Raw genomic sequence first — 13,922 nt, 5'->3', positions numbered from 1 at the left:
TGCGCACAGGTTAATATTCGAATTGGTGGTGGTACGCAAAGCAAATAGAAGTGAGGCGATCGGGCACGTGTGCGCCCCTTGCGGTGACGCCGCACGCACAAAAAGACATGAAGGAATTTCCGCTGACGTCACTGCGTAAGTCCATAACAGGGCTGCAGCTGTCTGGGAGCAACAATAACAAGCTTTAATAACCATTAACTTCAACGCGACCGAAGCGCGATATGACAGCGCCAAATACTGCGTAATCCCGCAAAATGTGGCGGTAGGAATCAGTGTCGCCTTCGTCCTCCGAGTGAATTGTTCGTGGGGGGGTTTTGTTTTTGTTTTTTCTTGTCGCAGCAACCGCCGCGAATCAAGCAGCAGACTCGGCCGCAGGGGAGCAAGACAGTTTGGGGCTGCATCTGGGTCAGTGGGCCTTTGCCGGTGGTATCGTTCCCCTCGCGTTGTCCCACCGCGTCTGTCATTCCTTTTTGGCTCGGCAAACAAACTGTGCTAACATGCAGGCTAACGGGGCAGCTCCGGACAGAGAGCCAGAAGTGTCCTGCCGAAACGGAACCCAGAACGGCGAGTCGTCCGCCACTGGGGCAGCTCACTCAAATGGACTTGTGTCAGCCACTAACAATGGCAACCCAGTGACTAACAACAACAACAACGGAGTGTCAGCCCTGCCCGCGTCTAACAACATCAACAACAGCTCGGGCGACATCAGCTGTGGCGTCAAGAAGAAGAAGCGCTTGTCTCAATCTGAGGAAGACGTCATCAGGCTCATCGGACAACATTTACACGATTTGGGTCTCAAGTAAGTCAACTGGAGTGGACTTAACATTGTGCCTGACATCAAGACGGCACTCATTCGTGATGACATAAGCCCATTTTCCAACTATTTTGGGGAGAAATATTCTGTCAGTTCTGCCTTCTATGACGACAAAGCGCTCACGTCGGTTAGTGGATGCCTGCGCCGTCACGGTGAATTCCGAAAATACACGAGTGCGCCTTTGGAATACATTTGAGCAACCGGGTATTTAATTGAAAAGGTGTTGAAACAAAAGACTGGTTGTGTCATATTCGATGATCACTTGCCTGATGGGCTTGATTACTGACCTTGCTTCTAAAGGACAGACCACACTGTTCACAGTATCATCATATCAGTTCGTATAATGCTTTTCTTGTAAATGATTAATTGCATATTGACAGAACAATAACATTACCAGAAAAAGGAAAAAAATAGAACTCGCTGGTATTTTATCTTGGGTCTGTTTCCTTTCGCTTACTTGGTCATCTGTTACATTTGGACACGTACGCTGATTGATAGAAAGCATGATTTTGGTCAATGTTTTCAGTTCAGGTCAATGGCATTCCTCACCTTTCTGCCATGATTTTGATCAACGTTGTCAGTTCAGGAAAACGGCATTCACTCACCTTTCTGTCAGCCGTGACATCGGGCCCAATTGTTTACAACCATTCTAAAAGGGTCTATCTGCATGTCGTTTGCAATAATGTAGAATTGCATCATTCTGAATTGTTTCGAGCATTTGACCCCTTTTTAAATGTAGCCTTTCACAAACTGGTCAGTACGGTGCAGGACACCACAGCAAACTACAACAAATCAAATGAGAGGATATGTACTCCCAGGTTAATGATGTGAATTGATTTTCTATTCTGTGACATATATTGTTTACAGTCAGACGGTGGACCTCCTCATGCAAGAATCTGGCTGCAGGCTGGAGCATCCCTCTGCCACAAAGTTTCGTAATCATGTCATGGAAGGAGAATGGGACAAGGTTGAACCAAGTTATTTACTGAGCCACTATAGTCGCATTATTTGTCATTTGGATTACATGATTTTGTTTAACCTTTCTAATTTAGGCGGAGAGTGACCTAAATGAGCTGAAGGCACTGATGCATTCTCCTACTGCTATAGTGGTGTGTATCGTCAGACTGCAAACCCACCTAAACTAACATTTGTTGTTGTGAAAATTAAAGGCAAAGTCAATTCCCAAATTTTCTTAACAATGTTGTATGTGCCCCCAATACTGTAAACATGGCATTCTGATTAATATTGCGTTTGTGTAAAATGAGTTAAGCAGCACAATTCAGCCATTTTTATCCATATCGAGGGGAAGCTGTTTTGCCACTTGTCAACCATTTTGCCACTGACATCACAGTTGCCAGGTCCCGCCGACTGCGATGTCATTTTCAGTTGACAGCAAATGGCAAAATGGTCGCCCCCTGAGATGGCTAAAATCAGGAAGATTTTGCCTTTTTCATTCATATTCCACAAACAAAACACTAATCACAACACCATGTTTTGACTAGTTAGGCTGCACTGAACATATTAATATAAAGGAAAAAGGGGGCTGACTTCCCCTTTTATAAATGACCAACATGACACAAGATTGAGCATGTCGACTTTAGTATGGATGATCATTGATAAATTGCTTGGTTATGCTGGATAATGTGCGATACAAATCATGTGGAGTCACATTGCCTTTTTTGTCTTTGTTGTCTTTACTCCCATCTGTGCAGCGCATGAAGTTCCTACTGCTTCAGCAAAAGTATTTGGAGTATCTCGAGGATGGTAAAGTCTTGGAGGCTCTCCAAGTTCTCAGAGCTGAACTCACTCCCCTCAAGTACAACACTGAGCGAATCCACATTTTGAGCGGGTCAGTACACCAATCCTTCACGTCAATGATAAAAAAAATTTTGGGGCTTTCTGGATTTTTTTCATCCCATGTTTTGGGTCAAAGGGTGTAACAGTTTTCTTTTCTTGAATGAATATGGTATATGACCAAGGTCGTGTCGCCCATAGGCAACATTGAGTCATATGTAATGAACGAATTCTAATTGTAAATAACTGATGGAACGGGCACCATATGAAATGGCACTACATTGAGTTTTCCTATTATTGTACTTTGTAAGTTCTTCTTTCGCATCAATATTATTAACTCGCTGTCTTTTTGACAGTTGATAAGAAAGTTGAATGTGTGCTTTGAAGGTACCTGATGTGCAGTCATGCAGAGGACCTGCGAGCCAAAGCGGACTGGGAAGGCAAAGGCACTGTATCCCGAACAAAGCTGCTGGACAAACTCCAGAGTGAGTGCAGTCTGACTCAAACACACCAAGTGTGCAGACTCTACAGTGACTGATCCTCCTGCTTGTCATGCCTTTACTGAAATCCTGCAGCTGCTTTTCTACATTTTACCATTTGTCTTGGGTGCAATCAACATAATGTTTGGATTATTACATTAGATGGTACATTTGATGAGATTTGTACTCTTTTCAAAGGAGCATTGTTTCCCTTTTTAATTCATTCATGTAGGTCAACCTTTTCATCTTCACTGTGATCAAATCTAATCCATTGCTTAAGGGTAGATTTAAAACCCCTTCAACCTACTTTTGATACCAGTGCTATCATTTTTCCTAGAACGCATACTTTGGATTCAATTAGTATTGCAGTTTCGGGACTGACAATGTCTCTTTTGTTGTATTTGGTCAAATGTTGTTCAACCTGATTTCATGTTATTCCGCTCTGAATATTTACCATGCAGTGTGATCTTTTTGCGTGCGTGCGTGTGTAGCCTACCTGCCTCCATCAGTGATGCTGCCTCCTCGCAGACTGCAGACACTGCTAAAACAGGCAGTGGAACTACAGCGGGAGCGCTGCCTTTACCACAACACTAAGCTGGACAACGGACTGGACTCGGTGTCCTTGCTACTGGACCACGGCTGCAGCCGGTAACCTAATACTTCCTGAGATCCTTTTTATTAGTAAATAAGAAAATATATTTGTATTGATAGTTTTTGAATTACTCGATAAATTGTTATGAATTTAATTCATAATAGTTTTCTGCAATAAATGTGTGTCACCATTTTTTAGGAAACAGTTCCCTTGCTACACTCAGCAAATACTTACTGAACACTGCAATGAAGTCTGGTTCTGCAAGTTCTCCAATGACGGCACAAAACTGGCAACTGGTTCTAAAGACACCACCGTCATTATATGGCATGTTGACACGGTAATATATTGTTAACTTTTCATCACTTAGGGATGAGTTGTCACTGGAAAGTTGGAATTTGTGATTTATTTATTTTTTTTATATAGGAAACACGACAGGTGAAGTTAATGAAGACCCTTGAGGGTCATGCGTATGGAGTTTCATATTTGGCATGGAGCCCTGATGACTCCTATCTGATAGCATGTGGTCCTGATGATTGCTCTGAATTGTGGCTGTGGAATGTACAGGTAAGATCATCTCAGCCTTGAGGCCCTTAAAAAAGTGACCAGATATTTGCTTCAACTTCTCATGCACATGAGTGTAATTTGAATTTGAAAAGACACTTTACAACAATGTGAATTAGTCACTGTACAGGTTGTCAAATTGCACCATCTGTTGTGCTTTGAGCCAAAGTGGATTTCATGAGAGTTGAGCAAGGAAAACATTCATTTTGAAAATAAATCATGGGGGGAAAAAAATCGGCAGGCGACAATAGCTCTATATTCACAGATGAAATATGAAGCATACCGAGGAAAGAACCTACTGTGAAACTTGAACCCTGTTCAGTATACAATGAAATTTCAAGACTATCAAGGTTTTCAAGTCAGACAGCTTTGTCAAGCGTGTTGCAACAGGATGATGACCCAAAACCTAAAACACCTCAAAAGACTTTGGAATTGGCCTTATATGAGCCCTGATCTAAATTCTATTTAACATGTGTTGAGGGAGCTGAAATATGTCATCTGATGAAAGCACCCTTCAAACCCGAGACAAGTGGAGCAGTTTGCTCATCAGAAGTGGGCAAAAATACCCATTGAGAGCTGCAGGAGTCTCATTGAAAGTTAGAAAGATCATTTGCTTGCAGTGAGTGATTGCCTCAAAAACCTTTGCGACAAAATGTTTCTTTTCATTAATTTTTTTTATTTTTATTTTGGTCATTTTCAGTCAGATGTTATTTCTGTGACCAATGTGGGTCTTTCTTACATTAACCAAGGGGTCGAACATTTTTGTCTGTTATTTACAAAAGATTCTGAGGTTTACTCACCTTTCTGAGATACTGTAGGTGGGTCACATTACATCAGCTTACCCTGGAGGAACTTGAATTCAGTGCAGCGTGTTCCTCTCTACGCTTGTTTAGACGGGGGAGTTACGAACAAAGATGAGTCAATCTCATGAAGATAGTCTCACCAGCGTGGCGTGGAATCCAGATGGCAAACGCTTCATCACTGGTGGGCAGAGAGGCCAATTCTACCAATGTGTGAGTAGAGGCACAACAAATTGCAACTGCACTGCTGAGCGGTGATAAGCAGTTCATCGCCGAGGTTGTCCAGTGTTGGTCAAGCTGACAGTTTTGCAAATAAATATTCAGCAGTGTATGTCCATACAGTTATAAACGCAATCATAAACTCTTGTCTGCTAACAGCTTCTGGTTCACAACCAACCAGTTATAGACAACTCCTCTTAAGAATTGATCAAACAAATAATTTGGAGAAAACCAGACTTTCAGAAGCACTGACTCAAAAGAGTGGATTTAGCACTGAAGCACTATTTTTACCAAACCAGACTTGAATGCGCCATTATTTCAAAAACAGCTAAAATTATAGTTTGCCGACTGAATTAAGAGAATAATCCATGAGAGAGACATCAAGTCAGAAAGAGTAATTTTTGTCAAATACAATATGTAATCTTATTCTAGTTTACCAAGTTACACTAAGTGTGAAATATTCTGATTGTGGCTCGTTAGGAACTCTTTCACATTCTGTCGAATAATTTTTCCGAATCTGTTTTTGGAACTCCTGAACTGGGACTAACAGGATTTAGATGGAAACCTACTGGACTCGTGGGAAGGCATTCGTGTGCAGTGCCTGTGGTGTTTGGGAGACGGACGGAGCGTCCTTGCTTCTGACACCCACCAACGCATTCGTGGCTACAACTTTGAGGACCTGACGGACAGAAACATGTGAGTCAGTAGCATAGCAGCACGCATTTGTGCATAAAGCTAGTTCTCCTCTTCCTAAATCACAGGTGTCAAACTCAAGGCCCGGGGGCCAGATACGGCCCGCCACATCATTTTATGTGGCCCACGAAGACAAATTGTGCATCAAATTCGTGTGTCATTACTAGAATTGCAAATTGTCTTCACTTTTAATAATATCTTTTTTTAGAAATATTTGACCAGTTTTTACTCGTCTGATTTGAAAACGAGTTATTTGTCGGTTTGTTTTGTAGTTTTTACTGTATATAATATGAGGTGCTCATACATTTATTTGGGTTGACAGTCATAATGGCCCTCCGAAAGAAGCTATGACTACAATGCGCCCCGTGAAAAAAATGAGTTTGACACCCCTGTCCTAAATTGAGGGCCATTTTAAAAGCTGAACTTAAAAAAATATATATATATATATATCCTTTTGACAGAAGTACGGTGGTTTGAATCAGTGATTGTCTTAAGTATGACTTCGGTTAATGGCTTCTTCCAGAGTCCAGGAGGACCATCCCATCATGTCCTTCACTGTCTCCAAGAATGGAAGATTAGCTCTGCTCAACGTTGCTACCCAGGTCAGTGGCTGTTAAAGCCATAAAAGTGGTGAAACTTAAGCTTCAGGCTCCCACTTCAGTTGAATGCTACTGCGTTGTCTGTGTTGGCAGGGAGTGCACTTGTGGGACCTGCAGGATCGGGTGCTGGTGAGGAAGTACCAAGGGGTGACACAGGGCTTCTACACCATCCACTCCTGCTTTGGAGGCCACAATGAAGACTTCATTGCGAGCGGCAGTGAAGGCAAGTGATTTCAATGGGGACAAAATTGGGATGTTCCAGAACCCTTAATGGCATTACTGTCCACTTTTATCGAAGTGCCAACTGACGAGCGCTATCCCTTCACAGACCACAAAGTTTACATCTGGCACAGGCGCAGCGAGTTGCCCATCGCGGAGCTGACAGGACACACGCGCACGGTCAACTGTGTGAGCTGGAACCCCGTCCTGCCCGGTCTACTGGCAAGCGCCTCCGATGACGGAACCATCCGAATCTGGGGACCCGCCCCTTACTTGGATGTCCAGGACACAGAGGGACTCAATGGTAGAAAGTTTTGCTCACACACACACACACACACACACAACACACACATACACACACACACACACACACAACACACACATGTACTGTATCACTGTCAAGAATAAATAATGACACCAGCCATCTTGTGAATCACAGATTGTTGCAGCATGGACAGCTGATGATCTGTGACCGTTGCTACCGTTGTCGCTGTGAACGCGACGAGCACTAAATGACTCTGGTGACACTTGACTGGATGGAGCAAGGAGAATTTTGCTGACCGGACATCCTGGAGGCCAGAGGAGCGGTTGCTGGGTTTCTCCTTGAGACCACACCTAGAAGTCCGTTGTCTGACGCATCTTCTCTTGACTGGATCCACCCACCTCCTCTTATTTATTATCAGAGACCTAATTTATTGTTGAAGTGACACAAAATCACTCCTTGTAGAGAGAGAGAGAGTGCGTGTGTGTGTGTGTGTGTGTGTGTGTGTGTGTGTGTGTGTGTGTGTGTGTGTGTGTGTGTGTGTGTGTTTGCTTTCTTCTTCACCTCACGTCTTGAGATTTTACCTGCAGGAACACAGTGGATGTAACACCCACGCAAAGGGAGTTTTAAATGACTTATCTAGCCTACACTATATTGTCATTTTAAAGTACACAAGAGGTTTTCCGGCTTTGTTTTCCTTCCCCTTGTCGCTTTCGTGCTGAGACAAACGAGTATTTAATAAGCATGTCGCACAAGGTTGCACAATGATGTGTTTGATGGTCCACGACACGCTCAACAGTATGGCCTCCATCTAGCAAGACATTGAGTTGCTGATTTGTGGCAGTACGTTGGGATTGCCAGTGTGGATTCCTTCATGCCTTTGTTGTGGATGTGCTTCATCTATTCTGGCTTCACTAGTTGCTCTTATACACCAATCCATGTTTGAGTGTAGACTATTGCCATCTCTTCTCGCAGACTGCAGTCCACTTGTTTTAGTATATTTTAGTTTTCTTGTAACTTTCAGATGTTTTATTCACTTTTTTTTCCTCATTACAAATTGAGTTAAACATTTAAAGTCCCTGTTTTTTTTACCTTCTGTTTACCCTAAGCTAAATATGACTTTGGATGTCAAAACATAATTGTGTCTGTTAAAAGTTTGATTTTACCATCTTCTCTCTGACAATTCTTCTGGTTTTAGTAAGTTTGGAATTCATCCAAGACAATATTCACAAATCTTACACAGTGATTTTAGATGAAGCCGCAATAATCTCCTTAAAACAGCTGCTCATTGGCGTTGTTAAACTTCTTTCATGCGGCTGTTGTAGCTATTTTCAATGCCAGTGCTTGTAGTGAGTATTTCTGGCCGTGAGATGGATTTATAATATGTGTGTCATCAGGAATGTCACCTATTGCACCAGTCACCTAAAGGGTGTTGGGATTCAGGTCTGCACGTGATGTGTTGATAGTGAACGCATATTCGATATCATGCAATTAGCCATTTTGTACACATCTCTACTGAGATAACAATATGTTTAACAATTACCTAGTCACTTCCCACACAGTGTAAAAAAAAAAAAAGAAATCCTGATAAACTTGTACAAAGTGTTTCTTTTTATAGACTTGAGTGAACAATCTGATTTCTGATGTTCTATGTGCTGTATATTTGTGTTATGGCATGTTTGATGAGGTTGTGTTTAAAGACAGGATACAAAATATGTCACATGGTTCCTGCATTTTTATTTGTTTAGTTTTTTTCATGATAAAAACGTTTCAGTGCACCTTTTCCATGAGATACAAGACTGTCTTTTAATATTTTCATCTGATTGCACTGAAAACAAAATCCAGACCATAAATCTGCAAATTGGTGTATATGGAAGTGCAGAAAAAAGTGCAAATTTGCATTTCGGCCAAAATAGAAGTGACATATTTAAACTGCTTTTACAATTTGCTTGGTAAAAAGAAAAATTGTCCAGCCCTTGAACCGTGTTTCTATCTCAACATCATCTTCAATCAACACAAACACACACTTCAGTCACTCACAGCTGTTGTTCAAGTCTCTGCTTCTGCTAGCATTTCTTTTGAGTCTGTGGTTCGGGCTTCTCTTGCTGTAAAACAAGAAAAGAAGGAACTTCCTTTGCTTGCAGGTAGTTTCTGCCAGATGCGTGTTATTACAAAAGTGATTGTACTGTTCTGTATTGTTCTGTATACAAATTTTAAATAAAGAGTCAGGGTTTTAAAAATCTCTTGTCTGGTATTTAAAAAGATTTCTTAGAATCGTGGAAAACATGTTGGAATGCAGCCCCAAGAACTAGAGCTTGACACCTGTGACCTTTGACCATGATATTTCCCTAATAAAGTGGCCTGTTATTAGGTACACTTGAAAATGGCAGTGTACCTAATGGAGTGTCCGAGTGATGTCACAGATCAACCAGCCAATCAGAAAGTTACCCTCGTTAAACACACCTGCGTGAAAAGATTTTGGTCATTTTCACGTTCTCCAGGAGCTAAAACTTTTCACGCAGGTGCACATAACGAGGGAATCTTGGAAAACATGTTGGAACGCGGCCCCGAGGACTAGCGCTTGACACCTGTGACCTTTGACCATGATATTTCCCTAATAAAGTGGCCTGTTATTTAGGTGTACCTAATGGAGTGTCCAAGTAACGTCACAGATCAAACAGCCAATCAGGAGGTGGGGGTGAGGGCGGGTGTGGCACTTTTCACTTAAACCAGGGGTGCCGACCTCCAGTCCTCGAAGGGCTGCGTTCCAACATGTTTTCCAAGTGACCCTCGTTAAGCGCACCTGCGTGAAAAGTTTTAGCTCCTTTCACGTTCTCCAGGAGCTAAAACTTTTCACGCAGGTGCACATAACGAGGGAATCTTGGAAAACATGTTGGAACGCGGCCCCGAGGACTAGCGCTTGACACCTGTGACCTTTGACCATGATATTTCCCTAATAAAGTGGCCTGTTATTTAGGTGTACCTAATGGAGTGTCCAAGTGACGTCACAGATCAAACAGCCAATCAGGAGGTGGGGGTGAGGGCGGGTGTGGCACTTTTCACTTAAACCAGGGGTGCCGACCTCCAGTCCTCGAAGGGCTGCGTTCCAACATGTTTTCCAAGTGACCCTCGTTAAGCGCACCTGCGTGAAAAGTTTTAGCTCCTTTCACGTTCTCCAGGAGCTAAAACTTTTCACGCAGGTGCACATAACGAGGGAATCTTGGAAAACATGTTGGAACGCGGCCCCGAGGACTAGCGCTTGACACCTGTGACCTTTGACCATGATATTTCCCTAATAAAGTGGCCTGTTATTTAGGTGTACCTAATGGAGTGTCCAAGTGACGTCACAGATCAAACAGCCAATCAGGAGGTGGGGGTGAGGGCGGGTGTGGCACTTTTCACTTAAACCAGGGGTGCCGACCTCCAGTCCTCGAAAGGGCTGCGTTCCAACATGTTTTCCAAGTGACCCTCGTTAAGCGCACCTGCGTGAAAAGTTTTAGCTCCTTTCACGTTCTCCAGGAGCTAAAACTTTTCACGCAGGTGCACATAACGAGGGAATCTTGGAAAACATGTTGGAACGCGGCCCCAAGGATTAGCACATGACACCTGTGACCTTTGACCATGATATTTACCTAATAAAGTGGCCTGTTATTAGGTACACTTGAAAATGGCGGTGTATTCACTGTGCCTTACAATGTTGGCAGCCGTCATGCTGCCTCATTTTGAGCACAAATTGTTTTATTCATTTTTGTTTTGTAGGTTAAAATGTTTTATATATTGTGTTCCTGAGTTAATGTTGCTGATTACTTTGAATTGAATATTATTTATTGCTGTTATTTAATTTAATATTATGTATGTTTATTATTTTATTGTATTTTTTCCAGCATAAAATGGCAGTTGGTCAAGAATGTTTATAGTTTAAATAATTATAATTTATTTTTAATTTCAGGCAAAGTGATGCACAATGAATCTGTTCTGTTACAGACTAAAAAAACATTGTTATTAATAGTTATTCTTTCTTGTAAGTTGATCTTTCTTTTTTATTTATATTTTGTTTTCTTTAATGTTAATAACATGGGGGGGTGAAATGTTTTCTTCTCCCTAAGGGGGGCATCACAGAAAATTATAGAGAAGCACTGCTCTAAAAGGTCACTCTCATTTACTCACAAATACAGGACACTCAGACACATTGTATTTTCTGCTTTATTTATGAAACTCAAAATCTCAAGAAAAACAACACTGCGACAGAGACTTACAAGTGAGATGCAGGTGTCAAGCTGACCAGCAGTCATGTCAGTCAACACAATGAGGAACTTTCTCTGTTTTATCGGAACACATGCCTCTCATTGGAGTCATTTCATGCTGCAGTCATTTCAAATGGAGGTGACGACACAATCGCGCCACATTCTGATGAAAAACAACATACAAGTCGATGCAGTAAACTTTCAAATGAAGGAATGTCTTATTAAGAGTTCACACAAGGTCAAGTGTTCAGACAGAACAATGCATTTGTTTATTTAGCACAATGGCCCCACTGTTGGAACCAAAGAGGATGTTTGGTGATCTCGTGTCTAACTATGAGCTGAGAAGTTCAAAGTGTTCACTAAATAGCCAAAATGACCAACTTGTGTCTGAGCTTTCCCAACATGCTGCTCTTTACAATGTGTGTCGGGCGGTAATGACAGGTTCAGTGCAAAACAATACCACAAATTATGACGTTATTACAGAATAAAGTCATAATATTATAGGAATATACACCTGCATCAAAATGGGCACAGTTGAGGATCTTGTCAAGTTATTTTATTTAGGCTATTTTAGTTTTTTTCTCCTTGTACCATTACATGTTTTTTTTTAAGCATTTGACTTTTTTTTTTTTCAACCAAAATTTTAGTGTGGCTTTGATACCTTTGTATCAGATGCAAAGTACTTTTTGTAAGACTACGCTAGAACGATTTGAGCCATTCAGCCCAGGCACAGGATGGGAGGAAGGAAACGTTAAATCCAGGAGTGTGAAGATGGATGGCGGAGGGCCCGCTGCTCACCTCAGTCGTTGATCAGAGCCAAAATCATGCTGCCAAAACAGAGGCGGGTTCATGTAAAGCTTTTACTCAAACGAGGACTGGCAACATGTCAAAGTGTTGTGTGGTCATCTACCTGTACAAATAAATGAAGAAGCAAAGCAAGTGGTAGCCCAGTTTGATCATGGCCTCCTTCATGTGGGACTTGAGCTGCCCCCGGTTGTGGATCTCCGTGGGGTCAAACACGCCCATGTTGCCCATCGGGACCTTTGCGTATCTGATCCAACAACAACAGTGAGTCAACACACTGACAACCTTGACCACAACATGAACACACATGCCATTAAAACAGAACAACAGTTTACCTATAAATGTCCCAAGCTGCTACAGGGAGGTTGAGAAAGAAGATGAACCAATGTGTGGAGATCAACATCAGCACAGTGGACAGACACTGGCCAACCATCTCTGGTATTACCCACTGAAAACGAAACACAATATCAGGATGCTGACTCCATCCGAGCCAATAAAAACAGATACTGCAACATGAGCATTAAAAAAAGCTTAGATGTGTGCACAGCACATATTAAAATTGTGTGTATGTATTTTCACAGAAGCCTGTCAGGAACGTAAGACAAATGATTATGGTAAATGGAGAGGTACTACGTCAAATGGATATTATTTGTTAATATGCATAATGTCGACTGCTTGTATCAAGTAGATAGACAGACGGAGTTGATCCCGGAGGGAAATTCAGTTACCAGCAGTATCCACACCCAAGAGTGGGCACATAATACAGGCATAACATAAAATGTTACTTGTCAATGCACACTTACTTTGTTGAGTTTGGAGCAGCATGCTCTGGCATTGATGTAGTCACATTCTAGATCAGACAAGGTGATAATCTGACCTTTAAGTCAAGGTGGTGCAAAACAATATGAACAACCAGTCCAGAGGAGCAATAGTACGACTAATAATTTGACAACATTACTACGTTAAATTGCAATTAAATCAGTGTCGATGTATTTTGGCGTGATCGTAGCCTGTTCAAGCTGGAGGGAGAAAACGACGATTGAGCTTGCACTGTTAAAATTCTACTACGGACGCTGCCAAGGAAACGATAGCAATATGGCTAATTTGTTAGCATGGTAGTTCGTTCTTTCAACCATTTGCAGCTTTAATAGGACGAAACTCAAACATATTTTTGAAACGGTGCAAAAGTCCAGAAACGGGCTCCTCGTCCATACAATTAAACATGCAGAGTCAAGGATACAAAATAGACGGCCAGGAAAATCAGTGCACAACAGTCGATCAGTGACAGAATAAACACGGCCGCGTCCATCTTTAATGCTGCGACCAGAGCCGGACAATATACTGCCGCCTTGCGACTGGGGGTGGCAACGCAGCCTTACGAGCAACTTTCCACAGTGCACCACGACAATGCAGTTTATTTACTCAAGGAAAGCTGTCGGACGTAACAAAGTACTACACATATTTTATTTGCTGGATTCAAGTAGATTTTTCATGCATCTGTACTCTACCTGAAGATGTATTTTTCTAATGACTTATGACTTTCAATAGACCTTTCTAACCTAAACTACGGAAGAAGACAAAAAAGGTGGGGGTGACAGGAAAAAAGTCAGAATTCTCACTTTAAAGTCAGAATTCTGACTATCTGACTAAAGTGAGAATGCCCAAAGTCAGAATTCTGACTTTAAAGTGAGAATTCCCACTTTAAAGTCAGAGTCGGGATTCTGTGAATAAAGTCAGAAAGTGAGAGTTCTCACTTTAAAGTCAGAATTCTGACTTTATAGTGATAATTCAGACTTGTTTTTCCCTCAGAATTCTGACTTTAAAGTGAGTTAAAGCTGACTT

General features: G+C 41.9%; 2 protein-coding genes across 2 annotated transcripts; one reads left to right on the top strand and one right to left on the bottom strand.

Annotated features, from left to right (window-relative positions):
• The first annotated feature begins 120 nt into the window (after positions 1-120).
• Positions 121-9,272, top strand: wdr26a (WD repeat domain 26a). The gene is made up of 15 exons (XM_037272839.1): positions 121-799; positions 1,682-1,781; positions 1,867-1,923; positions 2,527-2,663; positions 2,996-3,093; positions 3,579-3,735; positions 3,878-4,016; positions 4,103-4,243; positions 5,134-5,253; positions 5,810-5,955; positions 6,476-6,554; positions 6,645-6,774; positions 6,880-7,074; positions 7,210-7,504; positions 7,551-9,272. The coding sequence occupies exons 1-14, from the start codon at positions 498-500 to the stop codon at positions 7,230-7,232; spliced, it is 1,824 nt and encodes a 607-aa protein (XP_037128734.1). The 5' UTR covers positions 121-497; the 3' UTR covers positions 7,233-7,504; positions 7,551-9,272.
• A 1,945-nt stretch (positions 9,273-11,217) lies between these two features.
• On the bottom strand, positions 11,218-13,416 carry cnih4 (cornichon family AMPA receptor auxiliary protein 4). The gene is made up of 5 exons (XM_037274074.1): positions 13,321-13,416; positions 12,884-12,952; positions 12,416-12,528; positions 12,187-12,327; positions 11,218-12,103 (listed from the first exon to the last, which is right to left on the bottom strand). Exons 1-5 carry the CDS (start codon positions 13,387-13,389, stop codon positions 12,076-12,078), a joined length of 420 nt encoding a protein of 139 aa, XP_037129969.1. The 5' UTR covers positions 13,390-13,416; the 3' UTR covers positions 11,218-12,075.
• Positions 13,417-13,922: the final 506 nt, after the last annotated feature.

Source organism: Syngnathus acus, chromosome 16, assembly GCF_901709675.1.
Source record: "Syngnathus acus chromosome 16, fSynAcu1.2, whole genome shotgun sequence".
Taxonomy (NCBI): domain Eukaryota; kingdom Metazoa; phylum Chordata; class Actinopteri; order Syngnathiformes; family Syngnathidae; genus Syngnathus; species Syngnathus acus.
This window is presented reverse-complemented; position numbering and strand designations above follow the sequence as displayed.

What these genes read in the sequence shown, in the direction of transcription:
- wdr26a (XM_037272839.1), top strand. Translation starts at nt 498, where the DNA reads ATGCAGGCTAACGGGGCAGCTCCGGACAGAGAGCCAGAAGTGTCCTGC. An exon ending in TTACACGATTTGGGTCTCAA is followed by an intron (nt 800 to 1,681) that starts GTAAGTCAACTG and finishes TATTGTTTACAG; the next exon opens with TCAGACGGTGGACCTCCTCA. An exon ending in TTATATGGCATGTTGACACG is followed by an intron (nt 4,017 to 4,102) that starts GTAATATATTGT and finishes TTTTTTATATAG; the next exon opens with GAAACACGACAGGTGAAGTT.
- cnih4 (XM_037274074.1), bottom strand. Translation starts at nt 13,389, where the DNA reads ATGGACGCGGCCGTGTTTATTCTGTCACTGATCGACTGTTGTGCACTG. An exon ending in GCAGCTTGGGACATTTATAG is followed by an intron (nt 12,328 to 12,415) that starts GTAAACTGTTGT and finishes TTGTTGGATCAG; the next exon opens with ATACGCAAAGGTCCCGATGG. An exon ending in TTCTTCATTTATTTGTACAG is followed by an intron (nt 12,104 to 12,186) that starts GTAGATGACCAC and finishes CTGTTTTGGCAG; the next exon opens with CATGATTTTGGCTCTGATCA.